Source organism: Drosophila ficusphila, unplaced genomic scaffold (genome assembly GCF_018152265.1).
Source record: "Drosophila ficusphila isolate 14025-0441.05 unplaced genomic scaffold, ASM1815226v1 contig_412, whole genome shotgun sequence".
NCBI lineage: Eukaryota > Metazoa > Arthropoda > Insecta > Diptera > Drosophilidae > Drosophila > Drosophila ficusphila.
The window spans coordinates 4,556,186-4,582,986 of record NW_025064326.1 but is presented as its reverse complement, the minus strand read 5'-3'; the positions used below and the strand labels follow the sequence as shown (position 1 = coordinate 4,582,986).

Genomic DNA, 26,801 nt, shown 5'->3' with positions numbered 1-26,801 from the left:
AATAGTTTTATTTGGCCTGGTATTTGCCTGAAAAGATACAAGGCTGATAAGACTTGCAGCGCTATCTAGTGCATTTTAGTCTAGGATTTACAGCGGTGTGGTGCAAAGGGATTACGGGTGGACTAGCTTATATATTATAATATGGAAAACTTGGCTGAACTTGAACGCTTGATCATGTTTGGCATTCATGCGCTTATCACGACGCCCGGCTGGCGTTTTACGTGATTGTTGGTGATAGTTCCCATTGCCCCTTGCCTTAGCCGGAATCTGCAATAACAGTTTCGCATCGAGAGCACAAATTAGTCAGCTCCACCGGTGCAGTGATGCGATCTGATTCGGATCGAACCGATCCGGCCGGCGATAGTGAGATAACCTGGCCGGAGGTCGCCGTATTACGCTTGCATATTTATAGTTTCGGTCTGTGGCTATTAAGTCGCAGGCGTCTATGGTTTGACGTTATTAAGCTGACGCAGTCTTCAGGCAATAGCTTCGTGATGCAAGCAGATTGATTTGAAGAAGCAAAACGATTTGTAACGGTCGATAGTGATAGAGCTATCCACCTTCTCGAATGGATTCCCAATGGTGAAGGATCGATAGTAGGCGATAGCCATCTCTACCACACAGAGTGACCGTATTGTCCCGCATTTGTTTACTTTCGGCGCAGCAACTATGGATCCTTCAATTATTGAATTTATTGGCGAAAAGTGCATGATCAGCATTATACCGAACTTCTCCAACGAACCCCTGCATCTTATTTACGGATCTGTGGGCCCTTTCCGTGCCGGATTTCCAGTTTTCGTGCCCCTGTGGATGGCGACGCATCTGCGCAAGCAACAAAAGTGCCGGATTGTGCCGCCAGAATGGATGGACATGGACATACTGGAAGAGATCAAGGAGGAGGAGAAGCGCTCGAAGTATGTGTTAAAGAGGCTGAACCTTTAAGAGCGCATTCTAAATATATTTCTTCCCCAGATTCTTTACCAAAATGCCTTGCGAACACTACATGGTGGTGGCCCAGTTGGTCATGAGCACAGCTCCTGATGATGTGCCCCGCTGCGAGGAGCTGCGCACTGTGATCAAAGACATCTTCGACATTCGCGAGTCCAAGCTGCGAACCTCGATAGATGCTTTCATTAAAGGAGAGGGCACCTACGCGAAGCTGGACAACCTGACGCTGCTGGAGATCCACAGCGTAAGGCCCATCCTGCCGTACTCCCTTGACCACATAGCTCGTTATCAGCGGACGGCCACTGCATCTCAACGGGACACCTCGATGCTGAGTGCCTCTATGGCGGGATCCAGTTCGGGTCCCAATAGTAACTCGCTATTTTCTCAGTGATATTAACATATAAATATCATTGCAGTTGGTTTATAAGTAAAAATAATTATGAGTGAAGATCTGGTTGCGTTTTAAATATATTCATCTAACTTCCATATATGACTGATAAGGCAATTTGAATCTCGATAACCATTCCGATAACCATATAAAGTCATCAAACCGGTCTGCTTCTAACAGCACAATAACAGTGGAATCAGCTGTTATTAGATAGTCGCATTCTCCATCCCTGGCATCCACGAAAGAAAACAAAAAGTTTTTGTAAAAATTGTTTAGGATAAAGCGAAATGAGCGAAGCTGCGGTAGCTGTGGAGGGGGAGGAGAGAATGGTGGCCAACAACAAGATCCATTTTTCAAAGGAGGTAAAACAGGTCATCGACAAGGTGAGTCAGTCAACATATGTTTAATATGCTTTTTACCCAACCCAATAAAAATCTCCCTTTAAGGTCCTTAAAACAGACGACCCAATGGATGCGCCGGACTTCAATACCGTGGACTACATCAACCAGCTGTTCCCCAATGAGCAGTCGCTGGCGGGGATCGACGAAACCATCCAAAAAATGCAGTGCGAGGTGTCGCTGATCGACGACAACATCCGATCCGTGGTTCGTGGCCAGACAAACACCGGTCAGGATGGTCAATTGGCTTTGTGCGAAGCGCAGAAGGTGATCAGCTCCCTCTTTAGCCACATCATCGACGTGAAGACGAGAGCGGAACGCACCGAGGAGATGGTCAAGGAGATAACCCGCGACATCAAGCAGCTGGATTGCGCCAAGCGCAATCTCACAGCTGCAATTACCACGCTAAACCACCTGCACATGCTAGTGGGCGGAATCGAGAGCTTAAACAAGCTGATCGAGCGGCGATCCTATGGAGAGATACTAAATCCCCTGCAGGCCATTACCGAGGTTAACCAACACTTCCAGCAGTTCTCCGACATCGAAGAAATCAAGGTAACTCAAAAGTCTAACAAAAACCATTTACTTACAAAACTTTTCTTTCTTTCAGAATCTCTCCCAGAGCGTGGACAAGATCCAGGTAACACTGGCACAGCAAATTACTGAGGACTTCAAGGAGGCCTTTTCGGCCAAGCCTGCGGCACAAAACCAACACCGTTTGGGACTCAATCAGCTGGCGGACGCCTGCAAGGTGATGTCCGTGCTGGATCCCAAGGTAAAGAAGGAGTTGCTCAAGTGGTTTATTGCCCAGCAGCTTGAGGAATACACACATCTGTTCCACGAGAACCAAGACATTGCCTGGCTGGACAAAATAGACAAAAGATACGCCTGGCTGAAGCGGCATTTGCTGGACTTTGAGGACAAGTACGGTCCGGTCTTTCCGCTGGACTGGGAGGTTTCCGAACGGATTACAGTCGAGTTTTGTCGGCAGACCCGCGAGCAGCTGGCGCTGATTATGGCCAAGCGCACCAACGAGATCGATGTAAGGCTACTTTTGTTCGCCATCAATAAGACGCAGGCCTTCGAGCAGCTGCTCTCCAAACGCTTTACAGGAGTCACTCTGGGAGCTAAGCCGGGAGAGCCGGCGCGGGTGCTCACAGACCCATCTGCGGGAGATGCTCCCGTGGGCGTCACCGTCTTTCATGACCAAATCGGGCAATGCTTCAAGTCGCACTTGGATATTTACATACGCAGCATCGATCGAAACCTCGCGGAGCTGATGGACAAGTTTGTGGAGATGTCGCGGGAACCTTACAAGTTCGCGGAGGCCAAGACCACCGTGTACCCAAGCTCCGGAGACCTATTTGTGTTCTACAAGAAGTGCATGGTGCAGTGCAACCAATTGAGCAACGAACAGCCTATGTACGACCTCGCCCTGGTTTTTAAAAAAGTATCTTCGTGAATACGCCGCTAAAGTTCTAGAGGGCAGTACCCCCAAGCTGGTGCCAGCCACCGCGGGCAGCTCCATCGGCAAAAGCGTATCGCTTCTCACGCGCGACATGCAGAACTTGTCCACTGCCGCTGGCCAAGTGTTTCACAATTTCCTAAAAGAGGGTGACACCCAGCGATTCACCAGGGATGACCTGGTGCGCATCTGCTGCGTCCTGACCACCGGTGAATACTGCTTGGAGACTGTCCAGCAGTTGGAAGATAAGCTCAAGGAAAAGGTGACATCTGCCTACGTGAGCAAGATTGACATGAGCGAGGAGAGGGACGTATTCCATCGGTAAGTCAGACAAAATTTATAGTACAGTAGTTTTTAATTGGATATCGTGTTCTTTTGCTTCCTGACAGTATCATATCCAATTGCATCCAGCTTTTAGTCCAGGATCTTGAGGCTGGCTGCGAGGCCTCGCTGCAGGCGATGGCCAAGGTGCAGTGGCAGCATATAAACAACGTGGGCGATCAGAGCGCCTTCATCAACAGCCTTTGCGGCAACTTCAAGCAGACGGTGCCCACCATCAGGGACACTTTGGCCAGTTCGCGGAAATATTTCACACAGTTCTGCCATCGTTTCGTGGCTGCCTTCATTCCGAAGTTCATCAACGTGCTGTATCGCTGCAAGCTTACACTCTCGGATGGCTCCAATAATGTTCTGGGCTGCGAGCAGCTCCTGTTGGACACCCATTCGCTAAAGACTGCTCTTTTGGAGCTTCCTTCGGTGGGCTCAAGCGTAAATCGCAAGGCGCCCACCAGCTACACCAAGGTGGTGGTCAAAGACATGACGCGGGCCGAGATGATAATCAAGGTGGTGATGACCCCAGTCCAGCCACCTGCCCACTTCACTCAGCAGGTGCTCAAACTCCTGCCCGACATCACCATTGCAGAGTATCAAAAGATTCTGGACATGAAGGCAGTCAAGCGGGTGGATCAACTGCAGCTAATTGATCTCTTCAAGCACACGGCTTCGGCTGCTGCGGTTAGTGGCTTAATAGAGCCCACAACTGGTGATGAGGAGGCTCAAGGGGGAGATCAGGGTGCCGCAACCTCTGGAACCACCGACGATGCCGAACCCTCGACAGGAGCCGCAGAATCCGGCACGACAACGGCGACAACCACAAGCGTTGCATCTTCATCCACACCCAAGCGAGCCTTCATCTTCAGCGTGGGAAGTTTCACGGGCAGCGCTGACAAGAACGCCGATGGCAGTTCCCAGACTGGAATCAGGAAGCTGGAGAGCCTGCTGAAGAAGCGCTTTCCCTAAGCCAAACACCTATCTACTCTAAAAAATCATTCCACATAGTTTGCTTTAGTTTGACAACATTGGGTAATGCTTATTTGTTTAATTTATTGTTCCAATCCGATTGAAATGGTGTATTTAAGTTTATTGAGACAAGTGACACATTTAGATTTGTAGTTCTGTATTATTTTGCAATCCATCCACGTATGTATTTAAAAATTGTTTATTAAAATTTAGTCTGTTGTTTAACAAGACTTATATAATTTAATATTCTCCTCTTTATAAAAAATAAATAAAAGACCCAAACCAATTTTTGGCATGCCTTAATCTTTTGGCGATTCCCATTTTCCCCCAAATTCAAATAAACACTCAAAATTGTTATTTGCATTTAAATTACTTCGTTTTATTGTATGTTTGACTTCGTAGCTTTTAAACATAAACTTATTTGACTATGTTGAAACTTGGATTCTCATGTTTATGTTCGTGTTGATGGTACTAATGACTAATGCGTTGGCTTAGGCTACTAACTAGGTGCTACATCTAGAACTAGGCTTGCGGTTGCTGCGGCTGCTCCGCATTCTAACGCTATGTACATGCAACTTATGGTCTAACTGATTTTGAGCGTACGGTCTAGTTTGAAGATCTTTTGAAAGTGATCGCATCGCGCGCAATAATACAAATCTCTAAACAAAAGACTTAAGACACGAACTTAGGCGTACAATTATGGATGAACTGAACGAGCGAGCTCTTAGTGTATCTAAATCTATGCGTAAGTATGCTTTGGTTTAATTCCAGCACTGCAAAAACCTAAACGAAACGATAGTATGTATGACTATGACGCAGTGGCCCAGCGGTCGGCGTTCCAAGGCCAGTTAGCGCCTGCTGGCCAACATCGCCTGAAGCCGCCGCTGGGACTGAAACGGGCTAGACTACGGGCTAGGCTAAGGGCCTCACTCGCACACTTAAATACACGGTATTTACACAAGGCGAGTAAGTGTCTTAGATATCTAAGTGGATTTAAGTGCACCTAGACGGCCACTATCTTGCTGGGATCCACCTTGACGCGCAGGAACACCGTGTCGCCCTTGATGAAGGGTCGGCTGTGCAGGAGTTCGTGGGAGATGAAGCGCGGGAAGCCGAAGCCCAGCTGATCGGGCTCGTTCGACGGCCTCTGGAAGTTCTCCCAGGTGGGGTCCGGAACGAAGGACTCCGCCACGCCGCCCTGGCCACTTTGGGCGCCCTGCTCGAACAGCGTGAAGGTGATGGAGTGCGAGAAGGGCCACTTTAGCAGGGCGTCGTACTCCCCGGGCAGGACCTTGATGTACACGGATACGTGTGTGTTCTCCCCAGGTCCGTTGCCGTTGAGGAACATGGAGGCCTGCAGCTTGTAGCCATACTGGGAGGTGTAGAAGGGCGGCGAGACCAGCTCCAGTCCGTCCTTGCCCCGCGCCTCGGCCATCTTGGCCGACCAGTCGGTGATCTTCCACAGCAGAGTGCCGGTGTAGTTGATCGACAGCTTGGACACCGCCGACTTGAGCATCTGGATCTGCTGTCCCTGCCGCGAGCTCAGCGCCACCATCAGCGAGAGATGGGCGGCGGCATTGCTCTCCAGATGGGCCTCCAGCATCTGGCGGGGGCCCTTGAAGCGGCAGCCCGCCTCCTTGAAGCTGCAGGGCACGGCCAGCGACTGGCACTCGTCCCGCAGATGGGCCTCCAGCTCGCCGCGGGCAATCGGACCCGCGTCGCAGCGCTGCGGACAGGCCAGCGGAGCCCGTGGACACTGGGCGGCGTGAAGGAGCAGAGTGTCGGCGGAGAACTCCCGCTGGCAGTGGGCACAGCGGCGCAGTCGCTTGGCGCAGTCCTTCGACTTGTGCAGGGTCATCCTGCCGCGGAGCACCCGCTGGCCGCACTTGGCCTCGCAGTAGACCGGCTCCTGGCCGCAGCTGCCGTTGTGCTCCTCGAGCCCGGCGCCGGAGAACTCGCTCTGGCAGAACTCGCACCGGGTCCGCCGCATCGTGCAGGTGTACTGCAGGTGGTCGGTCATCATGATGCGCGGGATCTGGGCGCCGCACTTGTTGGGGCACTGGGTGGCGTCGTGCTTGCAGGTGTTCAGGTGGGCCTTCAGCTTGCGCAGCTCGTCGGACCATTTGCAGCCCTGCTTGTGGTGGATGCAGAACACCAGGGAGCCCATGATGTGCTTCGGATCGGGGCCAGGATATATCTGCAAGAAGATCAGAGGAAAACCAATGGGTTAGATTAATCGGAAAGAACACATTATTAATCAGTTGCATTTCAGAATTGTAAAGTAACAAATACATTTCTTATTTGCCTATACCCTCCATTATCGATAAAAGTACTTCGACTTAAGACATGGAGTTTGGGATACTTATTTGTAAATATTTATATTTGTACTATTATTTACCTTCTCACAGCTAAGAGCAACCCCTGTCTTGCCAAATCGCTTCCATAAACCCATCGAGTGCGAGTGCGAGCTGACTTTTTGAGTGCGGAAGTTGGACTGAAACTAATGAGTTCCCTGGGCGCCCCCTCCTTATAAAGGTGTTTTCAAGATTTGCTTTCCCAAGCTGATAGACAGGAGATGGCACCTCTTATCTCGACGATCCCCTCGACCTGCTGTTTATCCAGTCCATCGCTGATATTGATTTTCCAGCTACCTGTCCGGCACCTTCCTCCTGCCAGCAAATTCCCTTAAGGTTCTTGTTTTTCACACTCGACTGCTCCTCAGGTTCCTAGGCACACCCAGACAGGCACTTCCTGTCCTACCTTCTAACGTTCTTTTTGGGCACTCTCCCAACTTCGTCGCTTGACTGCCTTTGCCCATACTCGCACTTCGGGTTTCAAGAACTAAAGAACTGCACCCGCTTCTGGTTCTGCTCCCCAGTTCTCCAGTTTTTTTTCCCAATGCACTTCTGTTTTATGCTTTTAATTGCCGGGGAAGGCGAGAGGAGTGCGACTTCACATCCGGTAGATTAAAATAATAAATTGCGTTGTTGTGCGAAAATATTTATGACTGGCTCCGGTCGTCAAATCTAATTAAAACGCCCCCATTTCTCGGATGCAAAGCCAACCACCCACATTTGGGTGTTTGTATGGTAATTGTTCGATATAGAGATATTTTGACAAACAATTAAAGTGATGGGCAGTCGAATTGGAGAAGAACAGAGATGTTGTACGGGATCTGTGGCTCCTAACCGAGCGTCGCGACATTTCCGGTTGACTCTTTTAATTGACCTTATCTGCAGTTTGTCGTGGGGCTTGTCCCAGAGCCTGACTTTTGATAAATGAACATGTCGCTGCATCTGGGCTCTGGTCTCTGGTCCCAGAAACAGACTCGTAGAGGCGACATTAAAACGAAGATATAATAAGCAATTAACACATGGGGAGGGAGTAGAGTGGAGGGGAAGGGGAAATCTCGCTCCGCTTCGGATTGCTTTGGATCCCATGTGCCCTCCGCTCCAAATGGGCGCAGTGAGGAAAAACAAAATAAAATATTATTTCTATGGAATCGCCTCTTGCTGGTAATTTCATTTAACGTGAAAACGAGTTTGCTGCTCTTTTTTCTCCGATCCGCTGTTTTATGTCAACGTTTTTTAGTGCTGAACTCCGCGTTGAACTCTCGATGGGGCCATGGACCAATTAGGCAATTGGAATCGCATTCGAAGAGCCAAACCGATCCAAACCAAGCCACCCACACACCAGATCGTTGAGGAAGTAACTGCCACTCAATCGGAGAGATGCCGTAAACAAGCGGCGGTGTTTACACAAATTCCAAATATCATGTAGTGGATGGTTTAATGGAGAGCGTGCAGCAGCATCCGAGAAGATCAGAGATCAAAAGCTGCCACCCGGCCAACTGTTTGTCAACCGGCTCCGAATGTTTACGGGGAAACCAAATAATTATGGTCCAAATCGAGGAGGAACAACAGGGGGAGGAGAGCCATTTTTTTAGTGGCAATTACTTGCCGCTCTGCTAAGGTTAATTTACTTGGACTTCCACAACGGGGACCACACAAAGCTGGAGATGGAGGTCGTTTGCCAGATTTCGTCGGATGATTATATAATTAAGCGATCTTTTGGGCAACTTTTGCTTTTTTCCTAATGCCAAATAAACGCAGGGAAGTAAAGAATATCGTTATTCAACTGCTCAGAGTCATTCAGTTTGATTGGTTCTTATGTAAAGCCGCAGACAAAACCAATTGAAATTCCGATTCGGACACGAAAGCGTGGCCAAATTTCAGGCCGCGGTAATTAAAAAATAACATAAAAACGAATAAAAAAGAGGGACAGCAACTCCAAAACAAATCAATGTTTGGGCCAATGAAAGTGGAAACACCGAACAGAAAATGAGTGAACAACGCATTATTTATGGGCAACAGCAGTTGGCGCATTTTGTTTCAGTTTTATGGGACGCAAAGCCTCCTGGAGTGGCAACTTCCCCCCCTTCCAACTGCACTCGGGAGCACAGATCATAAAAATTAAGTTAGGAATAGAGGCAGGAAAACAAATTTATAATTTTAGACATCGAATCCATTCGATTCCGTGTAAGACATGTGCCTCCTACTTGGAACTGTTCCCCCGCCCGACCATTATTTTCAATTTCCCTCAAAGTTCAAGGCGCTCGTAGTCGAAGAAGTTTGTTTGATTTTATGGCCTGGCCTGGCTTCAATCAGACAACATCCCATGCCAAGGCATTGTTTATGCTTCTGCTGAAAGTTTCTGGCGGCCAAAACTTTGGCTTCGAGCCTGTTTCCCGAAGGTCTATTGCTCTTGGGGCTTTATTAATAGACAAATTGATTGGGAGGCACTTTAGTTTGAAGGGCTGCAGTCCGTTGGGATAAACTGATTTGTTTGTCCGATTATCCAAATGAGTTCTGAAGCTATGCGGGATCTGGCTGGGTCTATTTAAAAAGTGGCTCTAAATAATACTACAATAAGGAAGGGATATTATTACATGTTCCCACATAAATAGAAAGGAGTTTATTAGTTGATCAACAAGCACTCTTTGTTATTTCATTTGTAAAGCAGCAACTTGAACCCAATCTGAATATAGGCATTATCTTTTGTGCCGTAAGAATGTTCTATTATTTTTCCAGAGCACGATCTCTCGGGCTGCTAACCAAAAGATCACCAGGTTCTGGGGCAAGGGGACTTAGCACCTTCCATTATTGGTAAGCCCCCATCCCCGAATTCCCGCTGGGAGAACTTCCGTTTGTTCAGTTAACACAGAATATTCCCAACCAAAATATGTTGACGTTCATTTGTGTAATGCACAAAGGGCGGAAGGGGAGGGGAAAGGGGAGGGGGGAACTTGGCATGGGTCTGAGGCACACAAACCCCCTCCAAAAAAAAACTCCACTGGCATGCTTTTTATTTGGTACGTGAGCATTGGCATTCGCTTTTATATTTCGAGACCCGGACTGTGGTGTTTGCCCAAGAAATTCTCAGCATTCATATGGAGCTACAGTATCAACATTATAAGCTCTATGAAAACTGTGCTAAATGTTTTTGATATTTACCCGCAGCTGGAACACTAATTAGATTGGTTTTTCAGCTTTTCGGCTGTTTGCCTAAGGCTAAAACTTCCCACAGTCCAACAGGTTGCTAAACTTGGCTAACTGAGTAAATTATTACTGCTGCTGTTGCTGCTGCTATTGTTGTTGTATTTGTTATTATTATTGTTGTGACCTAATAAAATGCATCGATGCCGGATTTAAAAGTGCATCGATGGCGAATTTGTAAGCGAAACGGGCGAGCCACAAAGGAAACCGATAAAACAGCTGATGCGCAGTTTTGTCAATTTCACAAAATACTCGGCCAGTATGTAATTTCAGCAATAGCCAACAGCAACAAAAACAAAGAAACAGCAGCAACATCTTCACAATGGGCGAATGCGAGAGCCCAGACAGCTGCAAAATACAAAACACAAGCTGCCGAAGAGAGGAAAAAAAGTGATGAAAACAAAACATGGCCAAAGCCAGAAACTGGTTTCACCTGGGAAACACAGAGGGGACAAAGCGGAGCAGAGCAGCAGCAGCTGATTTCTAAACAGGTAAAAACACCGTGTTGCCTGTATCTGTGTATCTGTATCTGTATCTGTATTTGTTGCTCCCTCTGCACCTGCAATACCGCAACATCCATTCCGCTTAAATGCCGCTTTTTGCCGCTGTTAATCACGGTGATGAATTTGCATGCGTTCGCCGCAAGAAATGGATAAATTATGACTCCGATCCCCAGTGATCAGATGTTCTAGTTTCGACATTATATAGTAGCCCCCTCGACATTGTTGCCAAACTTCTGCAATTGCAAGCAGGTGAACTTTGCCGCAGCTGCCACATTTTGTGGCTCTTTTTTCATGCGGGTCTGACCTTTATTCAAGCCTTGTTGGCAGCTGGTTGTCTGGAAAAGCGACAGGAAATGCAGTTAACCATCGCTCTTTTTTGTTTTTTTTTTTTTTTTTTTGGGGTCGTCAGACTTTGGACAAAATTCTTGCTGCCATTAGCGTAAATATTTCGCATTGACAAGGTCCCCAAAAGTCGGAGAATGGGAGAAATCCGTTGAGTCAGCGAGAGAGGGAAATGTGTCATTACCAGCAATATGTTAATTGATTGCTAACCGAAAGCGAAATGTTTATGGAAAAGAGGTATAGCACGTTCTATAGGCTGGCAAAAAAATATAGTATTCAAGTTGGAGAATTAACAGTATATAAAATTATGTTATCAGTATCTATGAAAACCTAGAAGCATTATAAGGATTCCTTAAACTTCATTGAATATATAATAACCGAGATCTCATGGCAAACTAATTTGCTGACCATATCTTTATTAGGCTTCCACTGTGGGAAACGCAACGGGAATTGAGTGGCTGGATTCTGGATCGGTGGGAAATATTTTCCCAGACGGAAGCACCCATTCCGCCACTTAACGGGTTGCACTATAATTGCGAAATTCCTGGAATGCCACTGCTGGGGAAACAGGGCAGACGCCCCCGTCGTCAGCAAGTTGGCAACTGGAACTGGTTAACTGGTTTACCTTTGGCCAAGGATGTTTGTACTTTGCACCGCAGCAGCTGAAAAGCCGTTGGGCAACTTTTCCGACCGATTCGTTATTCGTTAGTCTTAAGACCAAAACCAAAACAAGAAACTTGTTTTTGTGTTTGCACTGCCGATTTGTATTTCTGTTGTGCTTTTCGCAAATGGCAAAAATGCGAGCCTGCCTTACATAAGCCCAACTTAGGCACTCATTTTCGGTTTTCCTCGGACTAACGGTGGGCAATCGTAAGTATCTTAAGTGCTCTTCAACTTTGGCATTTTCCGCAGATGCGTCGCCGGCGCCTCGTCGCCGCTGGTCACGATTTTCAATTTCCCTGCCGCCGATGAAAACTGTGGCATGTTCATGTGCCGTCGAAGTTTTCAATATTAATGCCTTTTTTTTTGTCCAGCCAGCGCCACTCGGTCGTGCCGCGTGGGTGTGGCTCGCAGTGGGTCTGGGTCTGCAAATGAATGCGGCTCCGTCTGCGGAATCCACTGACCGGGGAGAATGTCAAAAGCGGATTGCGAAAAAATGCCAGCGAAATCGAAGTACGGGAATTCTGATTGCATGGCCCACTCGGATCCGCATTGAAATGGGTTTAGTCGGTGGGAAATTCTAGTTTGGCTTTCTTATTTCTTTCACAACAAATAATAAATAATTGAAATAGTTTCTAGGTAAGTCCTTTTCCTCAAAAGTGCAGCTTGTTTATGCCCCTCAATAAACCTTTTTCCCCATTCGATACGACTCTTCTTCCCAGTGGAAATCGGGCCACGTTGCGAACATATGTTGTCGTTCAAGATCGGCCTGTCTGTATCCCTAAAAAGATTCCCAGACGCGCTTCAAGTCTACATCCTGTTTGTTTTCCAGATTTTTATTTCCATTTCTTTCGGTTTTTTTTTTGTGTTGTATTCCTACTTTCATGCCATGTGTTTGATTGAGCCGCGGCAATCTGTCGCACAGCTTTGGCAATTTGCTCTTGACTTGGTCATCAAACGGCGGGGCTCAGACCCGTGAAATATGTGATAGTTGTCAGTCCGCTTATCGGGTGAGGAAATCCACTATCAGGCGAAGTCCCCACGCTCTACATACGGCTATTTGCTTTACGAAACTGATTGATTGATAATGATAAGGGCCGGCTAAGCTCTAGTATCTGGTCTCTGCTCTAGGGCCCACTCAATTGGGTCAATGAGCTTTATCTGGAATGGAATGGAATGCACTCGCGTTGGCAACTTGGCAAGGCTTTTATGGCTGGGAAAATTACTATACGGGCTTTAGTTGTTAAATGTTTGCACAGCTGGCTCGCCAAAACAGGAAGTCCCATCCGCAGGGCAACGGATGCGATCCCTACTGGTACCCACTCCACTCTTTACTCATATTGATAACCTCTTCATACCCATCATATTGTGAAATACATTTAGAAGGTTTTAAAAGGTCCTAATAATTTTATAGATTTTTATAGATTTATTGAAATAACTATGACTAAAGTACCCTTTTTTTAGAACTGACTCTCCATGAGATAAAAATTCTTGATTACTCTGATATATTTACCAATATATCTTTTGACAATCTGTATATAATTCTAGCCGACTTTGTGGTAAACTTACAATCTGTTCCAGTTCCGTGATGGGCATGTTGTTGTTGTTGTTTCCGGGAGTGGGTGAACTGTGGGAGGACGAGTGCGAGGAGGACACCGTCGAGGAGGAGGATCTCGAGGTGGCGCAATTGCCACTGCCCGAGGTCGTCTTGTTGCGGGGCGGAGTGGGTGGTGGGGCAGGACCTGCCAGAGTGGAGCAGTCCTTGGAGTTGCGATTCGGCGAGAGGCGCGAGGGAAAACTCAGCGTCTTCGTCCACTGGGCCAAACTGCGAACCATATTGTTTGTGTTTGTTTGTTTGCTTTGAAACTAATCCAAAAGTGTTTCAATTGGCAGGTTTGAGGTCTTGTCTTGCTAGCTGATTGCTAATATTCACTGTTTATAGGCACATCACACAGATCTTGACTGTTTCAAAACTTTGCGAAATTCACACGGCGCACGCGCATCGTTTATCTTTTTCTCCGTTTAGATGCGAACTTCACGGATACGAACCGTTTTCGTCGACTTCTCGAAAGCAATTGAATTCAAGCAGCCACGGCAGAAACGTCCAAGCCGCTCTGAAACTCTCGCTCTCTCACGCACACAAGCGCACCCGGATGCTCACGGACACGGCGTAGGGGTTGTGGAAGCGAGACAACATCTACCGATCTCCTCTGGCAATGCACTTTAGAGCGAGATGGAACTTGGTTTTTGGGAGAGAGTGTGGAGCCAAAACAAGAGAGAAAGATAGTTTTGTTGTCCAACGGGTTGCACAGTGGGGTGGGATTGTGTTTATTCTGTCTTCGATGTGATGAAAATTGTTAATTATATACACCCCTTTTTTCACATATTTACAGTTAGCAATAAGTAGCTTGTAAAATTCCGATTTATATATAGAAACTTGCAAGCTGGCTTAAGCTAAGCTACGAAATACGAGTAGTCTTTCCAAATATGAGTACTTTTTTACCACTGTGCGGTGGTTGAAATCGTTCAAGTTGACCAGAAGGTGGTGGTTGATGGGTTATAATAATAAACTCTTTTTAATAATGCATTTGCAATGTAGGACATGATCATTAAAGTATCCTGAACTTATTAATTTAAGTTTTTTATAAAATTTAAAAATGCAATAAATATTTGCAGACTTTTTAACCCGCAATAAAATAAAACATTTTCAAGCTAATGTTTGAAGCAGCACTTTACAACCCATTTCACTGGCTGATTTTTCCTTCCACACAAAATATCCTTAACTGTTAATTTCTACACTCGATTTCCTTTGTCATTTTCCATTTTCTATGGGCTTCCCCTTCGCGCTTTCCGCTCAATTTGGCAACAGGACATGCTGCGGATATAGTAATTGCTATATTTACCAAACTCGGCTCTAATGATGCCAACAAGCCATTGCCAAGTGCAATTATCCAAAGGGCCACAACATCTGTTGGCCAGGAGTGGTAAGAAGGGGGAGAGGGATCTGATCGAGGGGCCAGGGGAATAGGGATGTCGATTATGACCCATTCCCGACTTCCGTTGGCCACATACCAAAGAAAACCCACGCAAAAACACACAGCCACAGGGCCCACTCACAGATACTCACTCACACGCGCACACAGCAAGCATAAAAAACCGGCAACAACGGCCTTGCCAAGGTTGACTGAGCATGTTGCCGAAAAAAAAGAGCCATAAAACCAAGCGGCAACAAGAAAAGTGGCTGCCGTGGATGTTGCTGCTTCTTTTTCTGGCCAAGAGGAGAGAGCAGAGAAGAGCCGACTCTCTCTCCGCTCTGTTAATGGCCAGATAGCCAGAAAGCCGCTAAGAAGCTGAGCCACCATGAGCAATGGGAAATGAGTTCATTCAGCTTTGGCTTCAGTTTCCAGCTAAAACTTGCTCAGGGTGACCAGATCTTTAGAATTTGTTTAGTAAAAATAAAAACAATTTAAACCTTTTTTTTCGAATGCAAAGCAAGGGGAAAAACTGTTCGCCATAACTACTAATTAACTGGAATTTTTGGTCACATAAATAACTGACATCTAAAGTAATTAGTACTGCCCTCCCCTTTTCGACCATTTCATTACCAAAATCCCTGTGCTAATTCCAGTTTACCGCCAAAAACCACTCGCATCTTGCTGGCACATGTCGGCCATGACAGATGCAGATGCTCTCGTTCGATCTGTGATTTCTCTGCCTGGCCAATAAGCCGTCCTCTGGCTGCCACATGTCCTTGCCGGATCCTGTGCCCCGGCTTTGTTCCCAGGCCTAGGAAATGATTCGCAGTTCGATGCCAAAAGGCAGCTGCATTTCGATGAGGTCGAACAATGCCCTCGCTTATTGACAGTTTCCCAAAGGTGTCGCACAAAAGAGGATCAGGCTCGTAGCAAAAGGATCCTTCATGCCCGATGTTTGACAATATGTCTGTTGCTGTGTGCAGATTTCCGGACAAATGTGCCGTGTAGCCAAAAGAATTTCGGATCTTTTGTATCCACTTTTTTACATTTTGTATAAAGAAATTTTCCTTTTTTTGGCTTTGTGTTATATATATCTTTTTAAGACATATAATACCATTTTTTACATGATTGAATCAACGAATTCAATACCTTATTATTTGTAACCATTTAAAATGGAAAAATGGAAGTTAAATATAAAAAAAATATATAAATATAAAGATTCAATTTTCTTTTTCTTCAAATCTATCTTATTTAAGCTTAGTCGATTTGGTCCATCTTAATTCTTATCTAATAAAAGTTTCCTATTTGCATTTTTTTTATGATAAAACAGAGCTGTTTCCCACTCCCAGACATTTCCAGTCTAAGCTCCAGTTTTTGATCTCCACTTAGGCACATCCGCTGCTTAGCCAGCCCACAAATCAAAACGGAATTCGCCTAATTAATAGTTCAAGATCAGAGGAAAGTCGGCGGTGATGTAACTCGTAGACGAACTGAACTTTCGGAAGGGGAAGGGCGATCTTTTACGAGGAAGGAAGGCGTGCGCCTGACCATTAATCTTGCACAAACAATTAGCGTTTGTACAAGAAATCATAACAGGCAGATCAAATATTTGGGCCCCTCTCGCAGATATGATAAGATTGGTAGTGAAACAGCCGGGTGGGTATGTTACTTACTGAAGACCCACAATCAGCCTGTCAGTCACTGAAACGGAGACCCACATCAGCGGTTCGGGCGGGAACTCAATTCAACGCGGCTTCCCTGAGCTAATGGTCCATTGATTTGCATTTGGGTGGGGACTTGGGACCTCGGACCTTCATCGGGTGTGACCTATCTCTATCTGTGCCCAGTTTTCGGATGAAAACATTTTCGCTTCTTATCTAAATTCCCGAAAATTCAGTTGTTGTTCCTACCGATCTTGCTGCCGCTGCTCGACGTGCACATAACAAGGCCTTTTGTTTATAGGCAAACAGTTTTTTGTTTTACAAATCAACACCTCGGGTATCAATTACCCAGAGTGAGATGGCCAGATGCTCGAACTGTGAGTGGGAGCGAGAGGGATGAGCATGAATCACTGGACCGCACTCTGTGTACGTTTCCCAGCCCAAAAGATCCGCTTAGTTTCGCTTTATCTCGAGCAATTAAAGTGTGACCGACCCTCGGCAGTCCCCGAAAATGTAAATCTCCGCTGCCCGTCTATTTGTTTATGATCTTTTATGATTTCCCAACAATAAGCAGCCTGGCCAACCGCACACGCCGGGCCTTCCGTCTCCGGCTGATCCTTCAGATCCATCCGAGTTTATCTTTCCTTCTGCCGCATTAGTTGCGGATGGTTAGCAGTGCCAAAATGACGAAAATCACGAGGTGTACCCTCTGATGTACTTGAAACGCTCGTTTCTGGGAACAGAACTCAGGACGGGAGATCCGTGATATGGTAGCAAGATTTATGATCCAAGCAATTGTACTTCTATCAGTCAAGGCTTCTTTGAAGATATGCATTTGTAAAAGAATGGCGCTGATCGGGATATAAGATTTACTACAATTAACTAAACCCACAATAAATAATTGGAAAACTAACATCATATATGTATTTGAACAAACTACATTTATTGAAGGGATACTTATATGAAAATATATAGCTTTTATTTTTAAATTTATACTTTAAAATATAAATATATGTATCTTATCATGGATAAAGTAACAGGCTTCTCAGGTAGTGCAAGTTGTTCGCTCCTTTTTCAAGATATTTTAAACTCAATTAAGAAATTTACTATGCATAATTTCCAGACCACTTCTACTTCCTCTAACTCATTAGCAGCTAAGTTATTTGTGCACCTACTGATCCCTCATTAGAGAGCAAACTGGATCTTTTGGGCCACAAATGGTCCGTAGGAGACCTCGGCAGACACCTGCCACACTCCCTCGCAACTTCATTAGAAGTAGCGCCTGGGTTCGTTTGCTCACAGAAATGTGTAAATATTTTGGTCACCCAAGGAACAAACTAATGTGGCAAGAGGAAAGAACTCGTGTGTTTCTGGTGTCTGGAGCCAACGAAATTATGCAACGGAAACAGGTGCCACTGCGATCGATACGAGTGACACTCATTAAATGCGAACACGCATAGTTTTCCCTGGCAGCGCGGGAAATGGAAAAGTGAAGTGGGAAACTCTTGCAGTGGCAGTGACTCAAAGGCCGTTCACTTGCCCGAAAATTGTTCTGACTAATCGAGCATGACTCAGAGATCGGTTTTCATGCCACCACGCCAGCCATTACAAAATGTTACACATTTATTACCCGACTTTGGAGCGGTGGAAAACTCAGTGCTGTTTAATCAAAGTTCAGACACGTCCACCTGCAAAGTGTGGGAAAATTCCAAACCTGGAGGCGTCTGGGTGCTCTGGGTGCATTTCTCGCTTGCAAATTTTCCTTCCTTGTGGAGCGAGGAAAAACAATTTTCACCTCGGAGCAATTTCGCTGTTTCGTTTCGCTCATTTTGCAACACTTTCACCCGCTGATTTGGCACGTAAATGCGCTGATAAAAGCGGCAGACGAAAAAGATACAAAGCCGAGGCTTTGTTTTTGTGTTTAGGGAAACTTTTCAAAGCCCCAAAGAAACATTAATGGGTTCTGCCTACAGTGCCAGTTGACAACTTGGACCGTGTTCATTGACCTCGTTTTCGGTCTTCGCATCTCCGCGCTTTTTGCCAGCCGAATTCACTTTCAGTCCGGCTCAGTTTTGATTAAGTTGTGTCATGCAACGTTGATTTAATTATCATTAGCGACGAAAAGCAGTGGCAACTTGGACCAGCTTCCATTGTGCCGCAAAAAACTAATGAGGAAATGCTGTGAATTTTGTTGACTGAAAAACAGAGGAAAGCCGCAAAAGAAAGTTTTTTTATCTATGAATAGATCATAGAGGCAACAGTAATCAGCTTGTGATGGATTCAAGACGATTTGGTTCTGAGTATAAATAAATAAGCAAACTACTTAAGAGAAATATAAAGAACATTTTCATAAAATATAGTTATTAACCCTGATAACCCAACCATAATCTTATCTTTGTAAACAAAACAATCTTGTCATAATTTCCCTAGCTGATAAATCAATCAGTTCTAATGGACTTAACTGCGGATCATAAAATTATTTTAGCTGGGTTTGCCATTTTGCCATTGTTTCGGCACCCTGCACCCTTCATTTGAATGCCTTCAGGGACCACCTGCCGATAAAAGGCCACACAGGATTTGCCCGAAATGTGTGCAAAACATGTTCGGAACCCAGGACTTTCCATTTCCCAACATGCTGGGACAAGATAAAGTCAAGTGCGGCCACGGAGACAAACTAATTCCGGCTAAAAAGCTGCTAATGGCCCGAAGATTCGGTGAGGGAAAAACCCGCGCCAAACAGAGATAGTGAGATGTTTTCTCGGTTCATTCACCAGTTTCCCTCAGGTAGATTTCGTGTGCTCCTATCATCCAGTTTGTGTCTTCTTTATTTCCGCCGTATACGATTATGATAACGACGAACTTCGAGATGCGCCAGCATTTTGTGAATGAATCTCGGTTCGCATGTGCATTTTTCGCATATAAATTAAACTATAAAATGTGTACAAATAATCAGCTTGCGGTGTTTTGTGTGGGCTGGCATCGAAAAATTATTTAAATGCCGTACATTTCCCGCCGCTCGAAAAAAGCGTGGGATCTGCGGAGCGGACTTTTTATTTTTTCGTTAATTGTTCGGAGCTGAGATACGGATTTCTGAGCCGCTGTAAAATGTCTCAAAACGCTGCGAGTGCGTGCCGTCAGCTCGGCCAGCAATTTTATTGACAATTGTGCCTTGTCCTAGTCACTCCACTCCAAAATAAAAAAAGCGAGGAGTTCAAAATTATAAGCTTCTCGTGATCGGCATGCTAATGAGGAGGCCTATAAAACATAAAACGCATAAAGCAAAGGCAAACAATCTGAATTCACAGGCCCCCCGAAAGCCGAAAAAACCAAAAACCAAAAAAAAAAAAACCGATCCCCATGTCACGTTGTTTGCGCTGTGAATTTGCGGCTCTCGAGAAATGTTATATGGAGAGGCAAAGGCAAGAAAGCAACACACAAAGCTGCTTATTATTGTCAAAATATGTTCGGCTAGAGGAGCTCACGTTTTAATTTTTTTATAATGTCACTAATTTATTGTACGTGCTGCACTACAAAGCACACGGACCCACGACCCATCCCCACTTCGCAGTGCCCACTTCTCGGCGACCCATTTAGGTGTTTTTAATAATAACATGGACAGATCAGCGGATCGGGGGATCGGGGAATGGCAGGGCGTATCGTAACTGTTTGCATTTCAATGAGGTCGGGGGGCGAACCTCCTCAAGAACCCCCTGAAAAGTAGACAGTAATGAAGGGCACATGACCCGAAGTCCGTGCAACCATCGCATGTTTGACTTGAGATATCTCCTCGATTGGAAACCTCTACAGTTATTGAAGGCGACATTATTCGGTCTAGCCAAGTGGGAAATCTGGCAGGGAAAGGGTTGGGAAATCCGTGGGATCATGTCGGAAAACTTTAAAGAAAACCAGATATTTACATTCTATATCTAAGATTTTTCGGGGATATCAATTCATTAAGTTTCGAAATTGATAAAATCTCAGAATATCATTAATATCATAATTTACAATCAAATATTTGCTAAAATTTGATGTTAAACTATACTTCTATACTCCCATTTGATAAATTCGGATCTTAAATTTTCCATTTCTTAGCCATAAATCATGTAATTAGGCACAGAAATTGAAAACATTTCTGGATGGTTCGTCACCCCTTTTAAGCACTTGAAGAAGAATGCAAAGTAGTGTAATTTATGAGGCCCATTCGACAACAAACAGAGCAACTGATTAGAGGCTATCAATCCGGCCAAAGTCAACCGGATAGTTTGAGTCCCACACAGAAGTCGAATGCACTGGGTCTTGTCAAATATTTGAGGGCACCCAATCAGTCTACCCAACTATATAGTACTCCCATTCCGATCCGATCCAAAGACGATGAACTGCAGCGGAGCAAAGGCCATAAAACCCTCGAGGCGTACAAAAATATTTGATTTGTGATTAGGCCGCTGCAATAAAACGCAAACAGACATAGAGAAATATTTGAGTAGAGTGCACTCACTTGCACTTTCCAGAGATTAAGCGATGAGGTTTTCTTTTAGAGGGGAAGGGGGTTTAACTTGGTTTAAGTCGGGGTTCACTAACTTGCATACGAGTATATAGTAAATGCAACATGAGACCGCCTGTCAATGATGATGATTATGATGCCATTGCCCATTAGAGATCGCCGTCTGCCTGCCACACGCTCAACTTGAGATCGCCTCCATCTTCGTTTGCGACTTCATCTGCATCTGCATTTGTATCTGCATCTGAACGGCATCTCGGATTGCATCTCCGCCTGCCTTTTGCGGTCGCGCAGATTCAAATGAAATCGAGTCAAAGCTGAAGCTTGAAATCGTCATACGAAATGCATTCGAGCGCGGTAATTTGCTATTTTATGCGTTTTACACGCGTTGTCTGGCTGAAAGTATCCATGGCGAGCTGAATGTATCTGCCAGATACATTTCCACGCAGCAGAACTACTTAGTTGGGCATGCGAGAGTTTTGCGGTCGCTTTGCATCGAATGACTTGCGGATAATACCTTCTGGCTTCACGCTTTGCATTTGTTACACAATTATAATGTGGAGTTTGTAAACAATTCAAGCCCAATGAAAAAAAGGAACTTATTTTAGTGCCCCACAAATAACTCTTCCTTTAAGGATTAAGGTAATTGTTACTGCTCTCAGGACTGTAAAAGTCTAGAAATAAACCCAAATACTCTTGCTGCTCTGATAAGATCCTGATCCTTTTAACCTCAGACAGCATTTGGCTGGGCCATAAAGATTTCTCCTTAACCGGAAACAGTCAACAATCCTTGCAGGATGCCGTCGACTAAACTGGCTTATCACCTTGTCGCCATCGTTGGAGTGCAGGGAAATTACATTCAATTATTGGTCTGTTGGACTGGCTATCGAAAGGACCCGCTTTCAAGCCAGGCAGATGTTTTCCATCAGACAACAGGCAGCAGAGAAACCTGTATGGAATGCAGCTCCATCAAGCATCGACCTGATATTCCCCGAGTCTTAGAGCGATGAGCGCGCCAAATCGAGGACGACGCCTGTAACAAAACGAAAAAGGACACCCGGGCGAGACTCATAAATATATAGTAAGTATCTGCCGAGACGATCCCTTTTGAAGACGAGGGCGACAGATGTTTTCGTTTGGCATTCCGAAGCAGGTCAATGCCTGCTGTCCTTAAAGATGCGGTGCGTTGGTCCTGGCTCCTCGCAGCTTCTTAGCAATAGGAAAGGTATCTCAGAAAGATATAACGCATCCCAACGGCAGCTGGAACACTTGAGCGCGGCCTGTTTATAAATCGATCGACAGTCGACGGCTCCTGGGCGAAACCCCATCCCGAAAATGGCTCAGGTTACACACCGCGCACTTATAGATACATAGCGATACGTAAGATACAGATAGGTCCCCTGAATTGTTTATAAATAATATTCCTTTGATGGCCTAGCTAAAAGATTTTATTATGAAAAGCAAATCAACTCGGAACGCCTGGAAATTCGAGAGTTTTCTTCTCCAGCTAACGGAAACTTCGCAGGAATTTTCTCCCCTTTTGCGTCTTGGCATTTCGTTTGATTAATTAGTCGAATTGTGATGGGCATTCAACAAAAGACTTATGGGGCAGGTAGGAGCGATCAGTTTTCCATCTCTGGGGTTAATTCGAATTCCCTTTTCTTTGCCGCCTCCCCGCAAGATCTCAAGACATTTCACGCACAACACTTCATTTATTATTTTCCTGATCTACATTTACAATTATAATGGCTTATCTAAGGATCATCTGATGGGTATTCATATGTTAATATATCTTACCTCCTCGTAGGTATTTTCCCTGGAACTGGATTGGGTGCTGCTGGCAATCGAACGCCGAAACATTTCGCTGTGAATACAAGACAATTAAACATTGAAACATTGTGGGAATATTTTATTTGCTCTAACAATTGATATGTAAATTATTATCTGTATTGGTGAATTGTAATTCATTTGTTGAATTTATATGAAAATGTCTTACATCCCAATTTATTTTTGATAGAGTAGAGAGATCCCCCATTTCAGTTATCTCAAATTAAACAATCCGTTCTGGCATAATTTACACTGACAAATTCCATTTATTAGCAGACACACAATTAGCCAAACTCTCCAGATGGAACCAAACACACATCAGTTCCCAGGGCTCTCGAAGACCCACGCCACAGCTTAATTTATTAAGACGACAATCGGGGAAATATATAGTAGTTTCTGCCCGATAAACTAGTTCCAATATCGGAGACGAAGAGCTGTTAAAATCGCATACCTTAATCGCTGGCAGGTGGTGGGCGTGTTGACGGCCAGATTGGTCCTTGAATCGCTCAGATGGGCGGTGGAGTTGCACAAGGTGTGACTACTGTTGTTGCCAGACTTGCCATTGTTGTTCAGCTTGGTCGGGCGACCAGCAGAGCCAGGCTTCACTGTGGCCGACGGGGCGGGCATCTTGCGACGACTTTGATTCGGCCAAATATGGGGATTCGCTCATTAACCAACAAAGCTTCAGCAAAGCCGATTGTTAGTGTTATTTAAACTCGTCATTTGTTTGCTTTTTGTTTGCCTGACTGCTGCCCACACACACTTTTCGGGGCACACGAGCGACTTGCCCAATTTGGAGTCTCGCAATATCGAATCTCCGCGAGTCTGCGAGCCGTATCTTATTTATGTGCATTAACTAAATGTTGCTAATTTTTGGTTTATTTTCTAGCGCTGCTGCTGCGCCTTTTTTGGCCAAGGAATGGCTGTCCAGCGCTCCAACATAAATCAGCCAAACAAAACAATTCGTTCCCCCGAGCACACGACCCGAACTCTAATTAACTCGTTTGCGAAGTTGTCGCCGTCCAAAAATGTTTTTGTGAAGAAATAGCAGAGTGTCTGCCACCAGTGGGGAGATGCCTTTTAAGGTGTCACACCGCGATCATTTTCAATTATGACGCAACACACGCGAAAATCTCAAGATCACCGCGATGCAAGATTCGAGCTGCAGACAGGTGGCTTCCACTTCGAATTCGACTTCTTGCTGCGCCGATTTCTGAAACAAAACTGATTTATGCCTGTCACAAGGCGAACGGCGCAGCCAATTGCAGCCAGAGTTGCTGCCAAGTCGGTTCCAGTCTTTCCTCTCCCGCCCTCCCCCTTCCCCTTCCCTCCTCCTCCTCCTGCTCCTCGGGATCTGCCCCCCAGTGCCTCCTCCTGCGCCAAGTCGAGGTTACCTCGCCAATGTGGACGACAATTAGTTCTACATGTCGTCACACGTCGTAAGCTGCAGGAAGCCACAAGTACACTCAGAAAAGTTAATGACTTTCCTAACAAAATAAGGAGAAAATGTATTAGCTTTTTTCTGTTACGATGTAACCTATTTGTAAAGCTAAGCAACATGAAATAATATTTGTTAATTTGAAAAGGAAAGCTAGTAAATGCCTACAAGAGAAAGACAGTAAATATCTCATAATACCTAAAAAGAAAGGTTTCCAGTAGAAAACGATGACAGTTTCTCTTGGTGCAAAAGAAATAGTGGAAACAACAACTTTCGGCTTGGGGACCCAGCGAGTGCTTTGTCTGCACTTTCATCTTTAAATCTTCTTTGCACTCCCCTCATAAAGATACTCCATCCCCGGCACTCCTCCCCGGATATCTTGCGGTTGTGTAATGCCTCGACAAAAAGCGATCAGATGTCCTTCTACGGATGTGCACTTTTCTTTTTTCTCTCCCTCTGCTTTTCCATCTCTTTCTGGTCTGGCGTCTTAATGATCTGCAGAGAACTACACTCCAGAAAAAATAGATGCAAATCTGTAAAGGAAGTAGCGAAATTCAAGAAACGAGAAGCGACCTACAAACAGATATCAAGTATCTTAAGTAAAGATTAAAAAAAGGTGTTGTAAGAAAGCCATTGTAATTCAGTAAGTAATAAAAAATAGTTCCTTTGCTAATGTTATATTAAGTTTCCCTTTTCCCAACTATTCAAAGTATATAACATATTTAATTGTTAATTAGAAAAAGCATCACTGGATCCAAGCAACCCTTTGGGAGAGCAGAAGTGGAGTTTTCCCAACCAGTTGGGCTCGAGCCTTGTCCACATCTCATCCTTGTCATAACATGCCCGTATCGAACTCAGTGGCTCTCCAGCGATAAACCACATTAATGCTCCTTAAGTATGCCCATGTAGGCTACCTCCCAATACGTGATGAGTGCCACTGGCTTGGTCCTCCGATCCCCTCCTGAATCCCATACCTTTTGGAGCCTAACAACTGGCAGCTGGCCATGTAATTGCCGAGTGGCCCGCACTGCCATTTACCATTCATAGCTGCCTTCTCCGCTGCTAAATGATCTCCATCAGAGCCACCGGTTCGGCTCCATCTACCAAGTGCGACAAAAAGTGGCACTGGAACTGGTTGCAGACTCGATTTCGGTTTGCTGCACTCGCATTTCTTGGGTTTCTGTGCCAGACGAAGAAACCCAAAGGTCATCGCTAATAGAGGGCATCTTCTACCTGTTCGCCTGGCGACACTTCCGTTTCCACTTTGCGGTTGTCCAGCCTCTTACTCAGTTGGAAACCCGAGTTGGGGATCCCGATCTCGATCCCGAACAGGATGAGTTGCCCAACGGAAGTCAGAACATTTTGTGCTTTTTTTTCCTGGCATTTTTTTGCACCATTTTGGGGTATCATAATTATTATTAACGGCTATACAAAAATCTTAAACTCTATACTCGTGTGCCATTCGGGTTTTTGTTTCAGATCCGAGATTGGAGCTGCTCACTGGCCCGGCAACAATCGCTGGAGCTTTCGGCACTGGAAACCTGACCACCACTTGTTGGACTCGGAACATTCTCATCTGGCATCTGGGTGCGGCCTATGTGCTCGATTACGCTGATTGCCAAATATAGTTGGGCTTGGATTTCAGGTTATTCAGGGGGCATAATTGCTGGGAGATTTGATGTGCGCATAGAACACAGAAAATTGTTTACTTGATGTTACCTTTGGACAGAAAAGATTGTTAATCATTAAGCTAAAGGTCATAAAGCAAGTTCTGATATGAATTATAGGATATACTGTAAAAGATTCTAAAATAAACTAGCACAATCCAACTTGGTGCTGATCAAAATTAATATGATAATTGCTTGTCAAAATATTATTGAGTTCAGTTCATTCCCAGATCATTCCGATACCCAAAAGTTATTTAAGCTTGTTTTGTTGTTAATTTGTACTGCATTACCTAAGCAAAACTCTCCTAATCTTCTATTTGCAGTGGCTCCCACTTCTAACCTTCTTAGTAAACAGATCAAATTAGTGGCTCGCTCCGCTGGCCCCTTTGATCTTGTTCTGGCGAAACGCTCGGCTGCATTCGGAGGAGAAGATCGCTTCCAAGTACTCGTATCTGCAATCCAAACTGGCCAAGTGCGTCCGCCAGATAGAGATATGGAAATCAGCTCCCGTCTGCCCGTCGACTTGGACACGTGTTGTCCGTCGGATGGGTTCAACCAAGTTCACTCCAACTCCAACTGCGACTCCGAGTCCATCAATCGATGGGCTTGCAGCGGGCACTTGCATAGTTGGAGTGACTATTTAGTGCCCCGACTAGCCCTATTCCTCGACTAGTTAAATGCAACTTTAGTTTTTGCGGGCAGCGGCATCGTCTGCGCACGAACGACGACGCATTTTTGTGCTTGTCATGCCGGTAATGACTGCAGTAACAGCAACAGCAATAACAACAAATACCCAGCTATACTATACTATATAGTATATGCCAGAACAAACGGCGAGCGGCAACAAAAACACTGCGACATGCTACCGCTTTGGAGTTCGGAGCTGTGGAGCTGCGGAGCTGCGAGCCCGCCCCAACTGATCCATGAAAGTCAACCGAGCGCGTCGCATCCATCCAGTGCCAAGCCACGTCCCCAACTGCCAGCACACTGAGAAAAAAGTGTCTCTTAAATAAAAGATTAAATACAGAATATTTTGAAAAGATACCACTTATGTTACTGAAGAAGAAAGGAATGTAGCTTCGGCAAGCCGAAGTCATTACAAATGTCAAGCAAATTGCATTAAGGCAAAAAAACATTGAAGCTATGACGATTTTTCTATATTTTTACCGATTTTTTC

The 26,801-nt window shown here is 45.3% G+C and overlaps 4 protein-coding genes and 1 long non-coding RNA gene across 5 annotated transcripts; 3 read left to right on the top strand and 2 right to left on the bottom strand.

Moving 5' to 3' along the window:
- The first annotated feature begins 455 nt into the window (after positions 1 to 455).
- Positions 456 to 1,396, top strand: LOC108101297 (probable DNA replication complex GINS protein PSF2). Its single transcript, XM_017205600.1, has 2 exons — positions 456 to 914; positions 973 to 1,396. Exons 1-2 carry the CDS (start codon positions 670 to 672, stop codon positions 1,337 to 1,339), a joined length of 612 nt encoding a protein of 203 aa, XP_017061089.1. The 5' UTR covers positions 456 to 669; the 3' UTR covers positions 1,340 to 1,396.
- Positions 1,397 to 1,528: 132 nt separating this feature from the next.
- LOC108101295 (vacuolar protein sorting-associated protein 53 homolog) lies at positions 1,529 to 4,784 on the top strand. Its single transcript, XM_017205598.2, is given in 5 exon segments — positions 1,529 to 1,719; positions 1,783 to 2,289; positions 2,345 to 3,178; positions 3,180 to 3,520; positions 3,589 to 4,784. Coding segments are annotated over 5 exon segments (2,688 nt in total). The 5' UTR covers positions 1,529 to 1,623; the 3' UTR covers positions 4,499 to 4,784.
- A 65-nt stretch (positions 4,785 to 4,849) lies between these two features.
- LOC108101296 (TNF receptor-associated factor 4) lies at positions 4,850 to 13,619 on the bottom strand. Its single transcript, XM_017205599.2, has 2 exons — positions 13,128 to 13,619; positions 4,850 to 6,695 (listed from the first exon to the last, which is right to left on the bottom strand). The coding sequence occupies exons 1-2, from the start codon at positions 13,392 to 13,394 to the stop codon at positions 5,502 to 5,504; spliced, it is 1,461 nt and encodes a 486-aa protein (XP_017061088.1). The 5' UTR covers positions 13,395 to 13,619; the 3' UTR covers positions 4,850 to 5,501.
- Positions 13,620 to 20,106: 6,487 nt separating this feature from the next.
- LOC108101298 lies at positions 20,107 to 20,959 on the bottom strand. Its single transcript, XR_001772069.1, has 2 exons — positions 20,690 to 20,959; positions 20,107 to 20,636 (listed from the first exon to the last, which is right to left on the bottom strand). It is a non-coding gene; the product is annotated as an uncharacterized LOC108101298 (long non-coding RNA).
- Positions 20,960 to 25,400: 4,441 nt separating this feature from the next.
- Positions 25,401 to 26,520, top strand: LOC108101265. Its single transcript, XM_017205520.1, has 2 exons — positions 25,401 to 25,602; positions 25,948 to 26,520. Exons 1-2 carry the CDS (start codon positions 25,554 to 25,556, stop codon positions 26,295 to 26,297), a joined length of 399 nt encoding a protein of 132 aa, XP_017061009.1. The 5' UTR covers positions 25,401 to 25,553; the 3' UTR covers positions 26,298 to 26,520.
- The last annotated feature ends 281 nt before the right edge of the window (positions 26,521 to 26,801 follow it).

What these genes read in the sequence shown, in the direction of transcription:
- LOC108101297 (XM_017205600.1), top strand. Translation starts at nt 670, where the DNA reads ATGGATCCTTCAATTATTGAATTTATTGGCGAAAAGTGCATGATCAGC. An exon ending in GAGGAGGAGAAGCGCTCGAA is followed by an intron (nt 915 to 972) that starts GTATGTGTTAAA and finishes TTTCTTCCCCAG; the next exon opens with ATTCTTTACCAAAATGCCTT.
- LOC108101296 (XM_017205599.2), bottom strand. Translation starts at nt 13,394, where the DNA reads ATGGTTCGCAGTTTGGCCCAGTGGACGAAGACGCTGAGTTTTCCCTCG. An exon ending in TCACGGAACTGGAACAGATT is followed by an intron (nt 6,696 to 13,127) that starts GTAAGTTTACCA and finishes ATCTTCTTGCAG; the next exon opens with ATATATCCTGGCCCCGATCC.
- LOC108101265 (XM_017205520.1), top strand. Translation starts at nt 25,554, where the DNA reads ATGTGCTCGATTACGCTGATTGCCAAATATAGTTGGGCTTGGATTTCA. An exon ending in TAGTTGGGCTTGGATTTCAG is followed by an intron (nt 25,603 to 25,947) that starts GTTATTCAGGGG and finishes TTCTATTTGCAG; the next exon opens with TGGCTCCCACTTCTAACCTT.